This window comes from Mustela nivalis (genome assembly GCF_964662115.1).
Source record: "Mustela nivalis genome assembly, chromosome: 6".
Taxonomy (NCBI): domain Eukaryota; kingdom Metazoa; phylum Chordata; class Mammalia; order Carnivora; family Mustelidae; genus Mustela; species Mustela nivalis.
The window spans coordinates 83112884-83127424 of NC_139025.1; the positions used below are offsets into that span (position 1 = coordinate 83112884).

General features: G+C 44.2%; 1 protein-coding gene across 27 annotated transcripts in view; it reads left to right on the forward strand.

Moving 5' to 3' along the window:
• The first annotated feature begins 2221 nt into the window (after positions 1–2221).
• PPIP5K1 (diphosphoinositol pentakisphosphate kinase 1) overlaps positions 2222–14541 on the forward strand; it is a 44782-nt gene continuing 32462 nt past the window's right edge. For 22 of the 27 annotated variants that reach the window (XM_082735364.1, XM_082735385.1, XM_082735387.1 and 19 more), the window contains exons 1-18: positions 2222–2308; positions 5875–5970; positions 6441–6615; positions 7085–7280; positions 7701–7791; positions 8018–8103; positions 8430–8584; positions 8716–8817; positions 9265–9426; positions 9540–9661; positions 11151–11252; positions 11500–11586; positions 11704–11779; positions 11917–12026; positions 12112–12194; positions 12365–12496; positions 12663–12784; positions 13083–13265. In XM_082735364.1, coding sequence (XP_082591490.1) covers positions 6469–6615; positions 7085–7280; positions 7701–7791; positions 8018–8103; positions 8430–8584; positions 8716–8817; positions 9265–9426; positions 9540–9661; positions 11151–11252; positions 11500–11586; positions 11704–11779; positions 11917–12026; positions 12112–12194; positions 12365–12496; positions 12663–12784; positions 13083–13265 — 1956 coding nt within the window. In that variant the 5' untranslated portion in view covers positions 2222–2308; positions 5875–5970; positions 6441–6468. Of the gene's footprint in view, positions 2309–2422; positions 2569–5874; positions 5971–6440; positions 6616–7084; positions 7281–7700; positions 7792–8017; positions 8104–8429; positions 8585–8715; positions 8818–9223; positions 9427–9539; positions 9662–11150; positions 11253–11499; positions 11587–11703; positions 11780–11916; positions 12027–12111; positions 12195–12364; positions 12497–12662; positions 12785–13082; positions 13266–14541 lie in introns of those variants that run through there. The other 5 variants (XM_082735380.1, XM_082735381.1, XM_082735382.1 and 2 more) reach the window with 2 other exon arrangements.

Below are 14541 nucleotides of genomic sequence, written 5' to 3' on the forward strand. Positions count from 1 at the left end.
ACTGGTCCTCTGTCTTCTCTTCTCAAAAGGTGTATATTCTGATTTGAGAGGGTGTGTTCCCACAGTTCAAAGTGTGACTTGACTTAGGTGTAACTTGACCTTTGATTTGGCAGGAAAGAGAATGAATGCTGGAGCCAAAATAGAGATGTGGGGCTTCAGTATGGAAGTCAGGTAAGGTGGGGTGGGTATGGTGGTGTTAGTCCCTTATCTCAGCTATCTTGGTATGCCCACAAGATTGTAAGATACTTGGACATCTTATTTGAGAAAGAGAAATTCCCTTCACATGGTCCTCTGGCCCCACTGAAGAGGCCCTACTGAGTGAGATTCCCTTCATTTCTCTCAGGCTTTCCTTGTGTTCCTTTTTCTCCCCTTCTCATTTGTTGGTATCCTTAGAAGCCATCCACCTTTCTTTTGTGTCTGTCATTTAATTTTTTCTTCTGGTAAGAGAGCAAGTATCGGAGAACAGATAGAGTTCTACAGTTAAGAGTCTCTTTTGGAGAGATGGAAAATGTTACCTGTGGGCTCATTGTCTAGGTTAAGGAGTAGTCATGAGCAAGCAAATATAATTACTTGGAATGGTGTATATTTACCCAGATAAAGAAGGGAGATAATTTTCCAGAGTAGTAGGGTTGTTATTTGATTGAGAGGGTGGTTACTATGATTAAAGAGGTAGGAAACAAGAAGAGAGAATTACAGAAGGAAAAATACGACTTGCCCAGAAGAATAGAGAAAGCACTCAAGTTTGGAGACTAGCCGTTCAAATTTGAATACTAGCTCCACTGAGAAAAGACATGATGTGTGTACTTTTCTTATTCCCTGTGAGCCTCTAACAGCCACATTAAAGCTCACCTTAAAAAATTATCCTATGGCATGCAGGAGGTAATTGATATATATGTATTTGATTTCTTTAATGATAATGATACCAATACTACTTAACATTTATAAGGCACTTTACAATTATAAAGAACTCTTGTATGTGTTATTTCATTGAATTGGATTGTTCCAATGGATAACCAGGGACTCAGCCTACATTTTTCAGGGTGGGGTGAGAAAGACAAGTTAATTACCTAGAAGATGGTTTAATAACTTGATTGAAGGGTTGGAGTGGTGGAGAGAACACGAGCCTGAGTAGAACTCGGGAGGATTCTATTTCCCTTTGGGATGGTCCTTAGAATCATCCCATTCTCATTCAGGATGCCTTGGGGGTCAATATAATGAGGCACCTGACTGAAAAAGTGGTAGGTGAGGTTGCAGAAGAGAAACAGGGAACTTGGAATTGTCTTGGCCAAGGAAACCTAAGTAAGGATGAAAAGATAAGAATAAAAATGCAAACACATACAAAATGCTTTCATATAATCAGTACTGTATGATTAGTTTTTTTGTTGTTGTTTTTTTAAGATTTTATTTATTTATTTCACAGAGCAAGAGAGAGTGTGAGCACAAGCAGTGGGAGTGGCAGACATAAGGAGAGAGAGAAGCAGGCTCCCCATGGAGCAGGGAGCCTGCTGTGCTCCATCCTAGGGTCCTGGGATCATGACCTGAGCCAAAGAAGACACTTAACTGATGGAGCCACCTAGGCGCCCCTGATTAGATTTTTAAGCCACTCTCTTTCAGATGAAGAAATGGAGGCTGTTAGAAGTTCAGTGGCTTGTCCAAAGCTGCACAGCTATTAAAGGCAAGGCCAGGATTCAAACCCAGGTTTGTCTGGTTCCAAGGCTGGAGGAGGGGTAAAGAACGAGCCCAGTGTGGAGATCAGAACTATCTTGTCCAGTCTTCTCTGTCCATCCATTTTCTTGTCTCCTCCATAATAAGTCTCTTTGTTCCTTTCCTTAACTTTCTGATTTGTTTTTCTCTTTGTCTCTTTTTGTCTCCAGTCTACTCCTCTATATCTGTTAACATTTATCGGCTAAGTATGTCATACTCCTTTTGTTTAAACAAACAAACAAACAGAAAACCTGGTTTTGTTTTCAAGGACGTGCAGTGGCACAAAATGTACCTCTTCCTCTGCATCTTGCTTCTTTCCTGCTCTTGGTCTCCCTGTAAAGTTTCTGTCAAAAACCAAGCATCCGGGCTGTGCCGTGCCAACGCAGTTAGAAATCGGAGGAAGGGGAGCATCAGGTTGCATTCCCTCCCCACTGCCGCTAGGGGCCACCCTCCTCCACGCAGAAGTGCGGGCCAACGCAGCCTGACTCTGTTGCCGGTGCGCGCCCTCCGCTGATTGGTGACACTGCAGGGAAGCCGCGCTTTGATTGGGCTGCTGTCAGGTGTCGCTGACGGCAGGTTCGGCTGCGCGAGCGCAGGGAGGCGGGTGAGCGAGGGCCGGGGGCGGTGGGGGAGTGGCTGGGGGCTGGGGGCGGTATCTGAGGGGGTGGGCTGGGTAAAGTGGGCTCGGTTGGTGCTGAGGGCAGTGTTTAGTACCCGCTGGGGGCAGCTTCGGAAAGAGGCCGGGCGGAGAGGCCTCAATGTCAGCGTAGGGAGAGTAAGGCGGGGGCGGGCGAAGGCTGGTGGAGTCGCATCGGAGGGCGGTATTCGTGACCGGGACCTGTGTGAGGAGAGACACCCGAGGGGGTCAGCGAGAGAAGAGCCGGGTTTGAGGATTTGCGGGAGGAAGAGGGAGTCCTGCGTGAGGAGCGGAGGCAGCAGTGGAGCGGGTCAGGGTGGGGAGGTCTGCGTGAGGAAGGGTGGAAGGGAGTCGACGCGGGAGAGGATCGCTAGAGGCAGGGGTTGTTGCAGAGAAGAGGGGACCCTGGAGAAAGCTAGTGTGAGGACGGAACGGATCGTAGGCATTCTTGGTGGGGAATCACTGAGCGTTCGATATAGATATGTTACCAAGTGTAGTGACGACTCTGCGGGTTTCGAGGGCTGCTTAATGCTGGAGAATGACGGAGTGAGAGAGGATTAGTTGGATTATTAATTGGATTAGTTGGTCAGTGGTGGGGGAGGGGCAGCAGTGTTGTGAGTGGTTGGGGAGGGTCAATGGAGAGTCATTTTTAGCAAATTAGGGGAAGAAAGAAGTATGGTTGGGTTGATAGAACAAGGGCATCGGCACAGTACATCAGTGTCAGAATATGGGTATGTATGAAGGAGTAAGCATTGCAGCTATAGGGAATTTAGGTGGGAAGAAGATCGTGTTGGTGGCCTGAGGAGTTTTACCTTGTTGGAAATATTCTGCCTGAACTGTGTATTGTTTCCCCCTTTAGCACTAATGGTGCCCTGTATTAAGTGCGTGTTGATTAAGGAAATTAGAGGACTCCTGCAAACAACCCCGAATTCTAAGGGATAAAGAAGTTTACCCTCTCTTCTGCCTTTTTAGATCTGATTTAACATCCGTGTTTCTGAGATTACCCATCCGCCTCACCCTTTCTCCTTACCTACCTACCTTCTCCCCACCTCTGACCCTCCCTTTTTTTCCGTCCATTTGCATTTATTCAAGCGGGCGTTAGACTGCCCTTTAGCCCTTTTGTAGAGCTTGAAGTTTTCTTTTGTTTCGCAACAAAGTATTGAAGGAGAGGGGGATGGGGAGAAGGGCCCAGAAAACGGGAATAGCTCTTGGAATACCACATCAAATCCCAGCCTCTCAGAGGTACATCTAAATAAATCCTGGCTTATATCATAGCTATTTCTGTCAGGCTTCTATCTTTGCTTTGTTAACTATAAATTTAGGCCTTTCCATTTCTCTTTAGCCCCATGCTTGTGAACAGACTCTTTCCCATTCTATTACACTCCACCCTGCCCAACCCCATTTTAAAGTTATAATAGAATTTCAGGAAAATGACTCTATACATTCAGTAGAAAACCAGGAAGGACTTAATGGGATAAAAGGGTGAAGGATTAGGACTCTTAGACATGAGGGAAAACCCCTGCTTCAGATAAAGGATAAAGGGTGCAAAAAAAATTCAGCTTACTTAAACTATACAGGGACCTTGGGAATGCCACAGAGCATGGAAGTTGGGTCAGTTCACTAAAAAGGAGTTCAAGGAAATAGTGTATTAATCAGGAGGGGGAAGTGTATGTGTAAGATCTGCAAGAGACAACTGGAAATGTGGCGGTGGTGGTGTTTCTTTTAAGATTTTGTTTACCTGAGACAGTGAGTGAGAGAGCATAAGCTGGGTGAGGGAGAGGGAGAAGATGATTCTCCACAAAGCAGGGATCCCTATGTGGGGCTCAGTCCCAGACCCTGGGATCATGACATAGGGCTTGGTCCCAGAATCCTGGGATCATGACCTGAGCTGAAAGCAAACGCTTCACTGACAGCCACCCAGCCTCCCAAGTCCTGGAAATGTTAAGTACTGGAAATGTTAAGTCGAAGGAGCATGTTGTAGTTGAGTAGTGGAGTTAAGCAGATGGTAAAGACTAGAAAGGTCAAGGTCTGCATAAAGGTTAGCTCTAACTTTCTAATTGCAATGGAAGGATTTAAAATAAAAATACAAAGTAATTGTTGAAGACTATTTAAAAAGTCCATAAGATGAAATCCATTTACTTATGGTGTTTGTGGCTTTCATTAGAGTCATTGTTTAGTATTTCTGAGAACTTTTAGAGAATGTGAAAAATTGCTGCTGGGTGACTCAATTATATTTTTGGAAAAAAGCAGCATATACTTATCCCTGCAAGTTAGTATTAACAAATGTTAACCTTTTGTGTATTTGCCTTAGATTTTGACATATTTCAAAAAATTGAAGTAAACATTACAGATAAATTTGTAAAGTTCCACTCAGATCCTTCTCACTTCATTTTCCCCTCTCAGAGGTAACTATCACCATGACTTTAATGTCTTTCTTTTCCAGTCCATATTTTTAGGCTTTTACTAATTATGCATACAGTCCTAAATTTATGTAATATTTTTTACTTATGCAAACTGAATTGTACTGCATGTGTATTTCTGCAGTTTGCATTTGGAAATTGTCCATATTGTTACAGCTTTGATTCATTTTTAAAAACTGCTGTTTTAAAAATTGCTGTTATCATTTGTATTACTACACTGTATTTATCCATTCTACTTGTGACCTCTGAATTTTCAGTTCTTCCTGTTACCAGCAGTAAGGTTATGAACATCTTTGCCCATGCCTTGTTATGTGGAAGAGTTTTTTACTGCAGAAATTCTCAGCCTCGACACTACTAACATTTTGGACTGGATAATTCTTTGGTGTGGGGGAATATCCTATGCATTTTAAACTGTTAAGCAGCATCCTTGGCCTCTACTCATTAGATGTCAATAGCACTAGTTGTGACAACCAAAAATGCTTCCAATCAAATGTCCCCGACCAGCATAATCACAATTAGTTAAGAACCACTGTGGTAGGTGTATGTATGGAGAAGTGGAGCTACCAGATTGTTCTAACTCAAGTGTAAGTTTTAAGATACTCTACTGATAATGGCTCTAGACAAAATTTTATCCTACTTGAGCTTCTGGTGTAAGGAACTTGACTTAGAACAGACTTGGGTCTGTAGTACCAGGACATGGTAGAGAGAAAACTGATGTTTCGGTCTAATAATGGGTTAGAGGCTATTGTATGGATACCTGTATCCTCAACCTCCCAGTCAGCACTAGACCTCTTTCCTTGGCAGATTTTTCTGGACTTGGGCATTTGTCTTTTAAAGTAGAACACGTGAGGGAGGGACAGAGGTTATAGAGGATTTTAATGTTCTGATATAATGCTAAGGACATAGGGTTCCCTCAATAAATCTTTTTTGAGTTAATCCTTGGTAGGAATGAAGATGGGGCTTAAGGTCAAAAGCAGTAGAGCGCTCACATTCCCTCTGCCCTTTAATTAAATTTCTGAGTTCAACACTACTGTGGGGAGATGGTAAAGGGATAGGGACATTTTGGAATGAATCCAAAATGTGAAATGTCACTCTAATCTTTTCTTCTGGTAGGAATCAACAGTAGCCTTCCATGAGGAACTGCCTTTTCCACTTGCTGCTGGAGTTAATGGTGTTTCCTGCTGGCAGAATCGGGGACATGCCAGCATTGTAAGGGTTAACCTGCTTATTCTCTCACCAGTCTCATGGTTGGGAAAAGGAAAACCTTCCTTTTCTCTTAGGCATCTTTAGTCATGTAAAGTCATAGTCTGTCAAGTCATAACTCATGTGCCTCCTTTCCTGTTGCTCCTTCCTTTTTTTTTTTTTTTTTAAGATTTTTAAAATTTATTTGACAGAGAGAGAGATCACAAATAGAGAGAGGCGGGGGGAAGCAGACTCCTTGCTGAACAGAGAGCTCAATGTGGGGCTCAATCCCAGGACCCTGAGATCATGACCTGAGCCAAAGGCAGAGGCTTAACCCACTGAGCCACCTAAGCAACCCCCTGTTTCTCCTTCCTATCATAGTTTTGTTTCGTTTCCCCTAGTCTCCTTGTGGTTCCCTCTTTATCACTCCACATGCCCCATTCCCACCACTATAATAGAGTTTGGATTCTGAGCTAATGGGATACCCTCCATTGCAGAGCGGGATGAGTGGGTGCTCCGGCGGGGATGTGGTCACTGCCGGCCAGTGAGGGCGAGAGTGCCACAGCCCACTTCTTCTTGGGAGCTGGAGATGAGGGCCTGGGCACCCGTGGAATAGGCATGAGGACAGAAGAGAGTGACAGCGAGCTCCTTGAGGATGAGGAGGATGAAGTGGTAAGACTAAGGAAAATGATATAACTTGGTGTTGGGACCCTTTTCATAGAGAGTTGAGATTCCATTGGTTGGAGACACTTCTCTGCTCTCTTGAGATGCATAGGTTTCCTGTTATAAACAGACCTTATCCCGATTAAGTGGAGAGGCAGTAGAAATTGGTTAGATTACCTCTCTTTCAATCCCCTGCCATTATGCTCTCATCCTGTTGTATCATTGTTATTGGTTCTCTGGCCCTTTTGCCTGACCACACATTTCCTGCCATGGAAAGACTCCTATTCTTTAGGCAGTAGGAATCCCTACATGCACTCCATTCTAGACTGAGTTAGGAGACAAAATTTACTCCATAGTAAATGTTACTACAAAGTCCTGACAAGGAACTCTGTGCCCAGAGGAGATGAGATGGGGTTTCTTAATAAGGATGGTCTCAGTGGAAAGTTCTTAAGTTCCTGACAATACTTCTTCTCTATAGCCTCCTGAACCTCAGATCATTGTTGGCATCTGCGCCATGACCAAGAAATCCAAGTCCAAGCCAATGACCCAAATCCTAGAACGACTCTGCAGGTTTGACTACCTAACTGTTATCATACTGGGAGAAGATGTGATCCTCAATGAACCTGTGGAAAACTGGCCATCTTGCCACTGCCTCATCTCTTTCCACTCCAAAGGTTGGAGTCTGGAGGAAAATGGGAGGGAATAGAGTTGGGAATGGTGGACTGGGAAATTACTGTCAAATAGTACAGAGGTCATCAGCTCTTCCTGACCTACTGGAGAACAGTGCGGAGAGGTTTGCTTTCCCAATATCATGGAAGAGTTGCTGGAGGTGGTTTAAAGGTCTCATGTGAAGCTCAGAATCTAAGTCTCTGAACGTCTCTGACTGCACTGTGTCTCTGGAAGGACTCTAAAAATAATATCTTTTTCATTTTTTCCTGATTGATATTCTAGACTTGGGAAGTTGGGCAGAAGGACAAGTAGTTGGTTGGATGGGTGGAGGAGTTTAGTGGGAACTTTAATACATCTATTTCTCTTGATCTTTTCTCTCTCTCTTTCACGTTTTTTCTTTGATCTATTTCTTTTGTCTATCCCAGGATTTCCTCTGGACAAAGCTGTTGCTTACTCCAAGCTTCGAAACCCCTTTCTTATCAATGACCTGGCTATGCAGTATTACATCCAGGATAGGTATAGCTTTCTGTTGATTGGTGGGATGGTTGGCCCTGAGATCATATCCATTTATAGAGCCCTCTCTGGGAGGAGCAAAGTCAAACAAACATGCCTAATTTTTGTATCATGCCCTCTTGAGTTCTCTACCCTGATATCTACCAGTTCCTCAGCAAATGAAATCCCTAGCCTCTTCCCTTGGTCACCATTGCCCACCTCTCCCAGCTAATTTATTTGGGGGCAACAGGAGGGAGGTTTACCGGATCCTGCAGGAGGAAGGCATTGATCTGCCTCGGTATGCTGTGCTCAACCGGGACCCTGCCCGGCCTGAGGGTGAGTACTTGGCTTTGTCCAGTCCTGCCCTGCCTTGCGTTCTATGACTTAACCCAGTTGTCCATCCTCTAGACATCTCCATATACTACTTATCTCAGTGAGCCTTTGGTTATTGGGTTATGTGAGAGTTAGAGCTATGGGTCTTTTAACAGAGCCTTGGACTTCTTATGTAGGTACTACTATATTTATATGCCACATAAATATTGCTGTACCCATTACTAACATGGTCATAGAAATTGGGGGATTATGGAGATTAAAACTCAGAGAAATGGGAGTTGGAGGTATTCTACAATTCTCAACCCTGGAAATGACCACATACCTTTCAGAATGCAACCTGATAGAAGGTGAAGACCAGGTAGAGGTAAATGGAGCTGTCTTCCCTAAGCCATTTGTGGAGAAGCCAGTGAGTGCAGAGGACCATAATGTTTACATCTACTATCCCAGTTCAGCTGGAGGAGGAAGTCAGCGCCTCTTCCGTAAGGTATGGGAGACATTTGAGCATTTGGGGAAGTCAGATAGGTAGAAGGACAAGAATGTGGTTGTGGGGAGGGAAGCTGGAGGATGTGAGGACAATGTGGAGGCAACACTTTTTTCTTCCTTTTCTTCCTGAAGATTGGCAGCCGAAGCAGCGTTTACTCTCCTGAGAGCAGTGTCCGAAAGACAGGATCATACATCTATGAGGAGTTTATGCCAACAGATGGCACAGATGTCAAGGTTATGGTGGATATAGGGATTTAAGAAGTCATAAATGTCTGGGTGGGATGGGGTGCTTGGGAAGCAAGTAGAGGTGTATGGAGAGATTCATAGAAAATAAAGCGTGAATGTGATTTGCTTTTGTATTCGGGTGAAGATAGTGAGAGAAGTGGACCTTTACATGTTACTATCAGAACAAGGGCAAGGGTAGTATGGAAAATGGTATAATGTTGGTAAGTTATTTCTTAACGAGGACTAGATAATAGATCTGGAGGCTCAAAGAGAAACTTTCATAAAGATATTTTGGTGGGACTCAGTGAGAAAAATGTTGGTCTCCTTGTTCTTTGTACTCAGGGTTTTTTATTTTTGTTTTTACTCTTGAAACTAGTTTTCAGACCTAGTGCTCATATTATCTTCTCATATGCAGGATGAGCGGTGGGCATACTCAGTGATGCTATGTACCTGCAGGTATATACAGTGGGGCCTGATTATGCCCATGCTGAAGCCAGAAAATCTCCAGCTCTGGATGGGAAGGTCGAGCGAGACAGTGAAGGGAAAGAGATTCGATATCCAGTCATGTTGACTGCCATGGAAAAGCTGGTGGCCAGGAAAGTCTGCGTAGCTTTTAAGGTGGAGGAAGGCCCATGGTGGGTGGTGCTGTGGAATGAGGGCACGAGACAGGAGCAGGGGTCTGGGAAGAAAGAGTGGCTCTCTTGTTTTCATCTTGCCTCTTTCCACTGCAGCAAACAGTTTGTGGTTTTGACCTTCTTCGTGCCAATGGTCACTCCTTTGTGTGTGATGTCAATGGCTTCAGTTTTGTCAAGAATTCAATGAAATACTATGATGACTGTGCCAAGATTCTTGGGTAAGGGGCACAGTGGTCTGGACCGGGCAGAATGGGCTTAGAGAAGAGAGTTAGAAAGCTTTTGTTTTATTTTAAATATTGTAAAAAGGACTTATGAGTGAGAAAGGAAAACAGGAAAAGGGCTCCTTACCTTCTTGCCTTCCTAACGTTGCACTCCCCAGTTAAAACTGTTAACAATTTTATACATACCAGTGTGTCTTCTTCTCCCATATATAAGCAACTATATTTATTATACTAAATGTGATCATACTGTAATACTGTTTTGAAACTTTTTTTTTAAATTTACCACAAGTTATTTAAAAATGTGGAAAGAATGATGAATATGGTGAGTATTCATGTGTTCACTGTCAAGCTTTAGAAATAGAATATTAAGAATTGGGGTACCTGGGTGGCTCAGTTGGTTGAGTGGCTGACTCTTGATTTCTGCTCAGGTCATAATCTCAGGGTCCTGGGGATCGAGCCCTGTTTTGGGCTCCACGCTCTGTGGAGAGTCTGCTTAAGGATTCTCCCTCTCTCTGTGCCCCTCCCCCGTTACATTCTTTGTCTCTAAAATAAATAAATAGACCTTTTTTTTTTTTAAATTTTTTTTTTTTAAATTTATTTATTTGTCAGAGAGAGAGGGAGAGAGAGCGAGCACAGGCAGACAGAATGGCAGGCAGAGGCAGAGGAAGAAGCAGGCTCCCTGTCAAGCAAGGAGCCCGATGTGGGACTCGATCCCAGGACGCTGGGATCATGACCCGAGCCGAAGGCAGCTGCCTAACCAACTGAGCCACCCAGGCGTCCCGATAGACCTTTTTTTTTAATGAGATTTTATTTTATTTTGTTTGATAGAGAGAGACACAGTGAGAGAGGGAACACAAGCAGGGGGATGGTGGGAGAAGGGAGAAGCAGGCTTCCTGCCAAGCAGGGAGCCCAATGTGGGGCTCGATCCCAGGACACCAGGATCACGACCTGTGCCAAAGGCAGCCATCTAACAACTGAGCCACCCAGGCACCCCTAAATAAATAGATCTTAAAAAAAAAATAGAATATAGTTGAGGCCCCTACCGTCCCCTTGCTAGTTACATCCCTTTCCTTCCCACCCAGATATAACCACAATCCTTAATTTGGTGTTTGTCATTCCCATGCAATTTTTTTTTTAAAGATTTATTTAATTTAGAGAAAGCGAGAGTGTGGGAGAGAGAAAGTGGGGGAAGGGACAGAGGGAGAGAATCTCAAGCAGACTCCCCAGTAAGCACAGAGCCTAATGTGAGGCTCAGTCTCAAGACCCATGAGATCATGACCTGAGCCGAAAGTGTCAGAAACTTAACCAAACAAACTGCCCCTATCATTCCCATGCATTTGTTAATACTTTACTACATCTTCGGGGAGTTTGGGGGGCATGTTTTTAGACTTTATATAACGTATTCTTCTATAACTTGCTAATTTTGTGAGCTTTATTCACATGTGTGGTGCCAGTTCATTCATGCAATTCTTCATGTTTCTCCTAGGAACACCATCATGAGGGAGCTTGCTCCACAGTTCCAGATCCCATGGTCCATCCCCACAGAGGCTGAGGACATTCCCATTGTCCCTACCACATCTGGCACTATGTGAGCAAAAGTATAAAATCTGGAGTAACCTACTTAAGGCACCTGAGTCAGACCAGTGGTTACTTTCTGACATTACCATCTGACTAGTGGAGCCTGGATATCTTCCAGGCATTTTCCTTGACTTTGCCTATATGCCTAATCTCAGATAGTTTTTCCTCTGTTCTTTGACATGTCGAATAAGATGAAATGATGGGAGTTGGCATGAGGTGGGTTAGAGGAGAGGCTCTAACAACATTCCCTATCTTAGGATGGAACTTCGTTGTGTCATTGCAATTATCCGTCATGGGGATCGTACCCCCAAACAGAAAATGAAGATGGAGGTGACACATCCAAGGTAGGAAGAATGTCCTAATTTAGACAGATACATTCTTATGAAGGAGATGGGGATGGGGCAGCTCCCCAAGGTTTTAACTGTCTCACTCCATACTGAAGCTTTTCCTTATTTCTTCAGATTTTTCAGTCTATTTGAAAAACATGGTGGCTACAAGACGGGTAAATTAAAGCTGAAGCGGCCTGAGCAGCTACAGGTAATGTGGTGACTCTAGATGGGAAGGAGCAGAAAAGATCGAGAAAATGGGATTGGGTGCCTCAATGAGAGGCCAGGATGGAAGAGTAACTTGCCAGGATTTGGGCTCCAGCATGGATGTCCTGTCATTTCCTCTAGGAGGTGCTGGATATCACAAGGCTGTTACTGGCTGAATTGGAGAAAGAACCAGGTGGTGAGATCGAGGAGAAGACTGGGAAACTAGAGCAGCTGAAGTCTGTGCTGGAGATGTGAGAAAGGGAATAGGAAAGGGGAGCCAATGACAGTGAGAACTGGATACTGGGGTACAGAGTAAACTGTGAGTTTATCTTACAGGTATGGTCATTTCTCTGGGATCAACCGGAAGGTGCAGTTGACCTACTATCCTCATGGAGTAAAAGCTACTAATGAGGGGCAAGGTAAGATATAATACCCCCTTCTCATTACCATTCAAGTCTCCTCTTATTCTTAAACCTTTAGATGACTTCTACCTCAAATCACCTTTCTGGGCTCCTCAGAAGTCCTGACATTTAGATATCTCCACTATTTTCTTTAGATGAGACCTATTCTTTGCCCCTTATTCCTGCAGACCCACAGCAGGAGGCCCTGGCCCCATCTCTACTGCTGGTACTGAAGTGGGGGGGAGAACTGACTCCTGATGGCCGTGTTCAGGCTGAGGAGCTGGGGCGAGCTTTTCGCTGCATGTACCCTGGAGGACAGGGTGAGTATTTTGGAGGTAAATAGCAGGGCCTGGGTAAGATGGTTAGAGAATAAGTTGATGGAATGAACATTTAGAGGCAATGGGGAAGTTAATGGGGGAAAGAGCATTCTTTCTTCCATGTGGGTATTTATAGCAGTCCATTCCTGTTCCTCCCCTTTACCCTCAGGTGACTATGCTGGCTTCCCCGGTTGTGGGCTACTTCGTCTCCATAGCACTTTCCGCCACGATCTCAAGATCTATGCCTCTGATGAAGGCCGTGTCCAGATGACTGCTGCTGCCTTTGCCAAGGTGAACACTTAACAGTTCTCCCACAGTCCCAGCTTCCATTAGGTAGAGGAACCAAGAGTTTGGAGATGTAGTTGGAAAACGTTAGGATGTTTATGTGCTGTCTCAGAGAAGTTTCTGCTTGTGTCTAACACATTTTGTACTACTGAGAATAAGCTGAGAATAATTAGTGGGGATAGGCCCTTGACCTATAACCCTCCTCTCCAAGCCAGCTCCCATTTGATCTCTGGGATCTAGGCCTTCTAGGCCTAGAGGAAGTAGACTGGAAGGAAAACTAATAGATGTCATGCTTCCTCTCCAGGGCCTTCTGGCTCTAGAAGGAGAGCTAACACCCATTTTGGTACAAATGGTGAAGAGTGCCAACATGAATGGGCTCCTAGACAGCGATGGTGATTCCTTGAGCAGCTGCCAGCATCGGGTGAAGGCTCGACTGCACCATATTTTGCAGCAGGATGCACCTTTTGGTCCTGAGGACTACGATCAGGTCAGGCTCTCCCTATTTTTGTGCCCAACCTACCCCCATCCCAAATTCCTAGAATTCTAAGTAGTAGTGATCGATAATGGTAGGCACTGCTTTCTGTACAATATCTCCTTTAATCCTTACCCTTTGAGGTAAGTATAGGTCTATAATCTCTTATCTACAATTTCAGAAACAAAAGATTGGGCACCAAAACCTGACATGATAAGACTATTTCTAATTCCTGTTTATTTTGTTTAGTGTAAATAGTCATATATTGTGCTGCAGAAATATAAATGTGTTTAGTTATGCCCTAAGCCCTGTTGGAGGTATTATATAATATGTGGCATATGTACTGTATTAATTTCCTGAAGTTTGAAAATTCTCAGTTCTGAAACTCAGCAGGTCACAAAGTTTCTGAATGAAATAATGTTTCAGTTGTTTATTGATGCATAAAAGACTATCCAACTCAGTGACTTAAAATAATATCCATTCTATTATCTTACTCATAATCCTAGGCTCAGCTGGTCTTGACTGGGGTGTCCCCTTTAGGGACAATTTTAATTGCCCTGCTACTGGCCAGGTTTTGGGGCTGAAACCATCTGAAGGCTCGACTGGATTGCTAAGATGGCTGGACTATCTCCTTCTTGTTCTCCCTATAGTCTTCTCCTCCTGCTTGCTCTCCCTATAGTCCCTATAGTCCCTATAGGGGATCAAGCCCCTGCGCTGGGCTCCCTGCTCAGCAGGAAGCCTCTTCTCCCTCTCCCACTCCCTCTGCTTGTGTTCCCTCTCTCACTGTCTCTCTCTGTCAAAGAAAAAAAGAAAAGATCTTAAAAAAAAAAAGATTTTATTAATTTGTCAGAGAGACAGTACAAGCAGGGGGAGCAACAGGCAGAGGAAGAAGTAGGCTCCTCGCTGCACAAGGAGCCTCGCTGCACAATCCTAGGACCCTAGAATCATGCCCTGAGCCAAAGGCAGAGGCTTAACCGACTGAAAAACACAGGCATCCCATAGCCAGACTTCTTAAATGGTGGTGTAGGACAGACACCACAGAAGCAGAAGCTTCCGAGCTGGTTTTTTTTTTTTAAGGATTTTATTTTTTTAGTATTATTTTTAAAATTGTATTTATTTATTTGAGAGAGAAAGCACACATGCACATACTTGGAGGGAGGGGCAGAGGGAGAGGGAGAAAGAGTTTTTTAAGCAGATTCTGTGCTGAATGTGGGGCTCAAGCTCACAACCCTGAGATCATGACCCAGCCAGAACCAAGAGTCAGATGCTTAACTGACTCTGCCACCCAGGC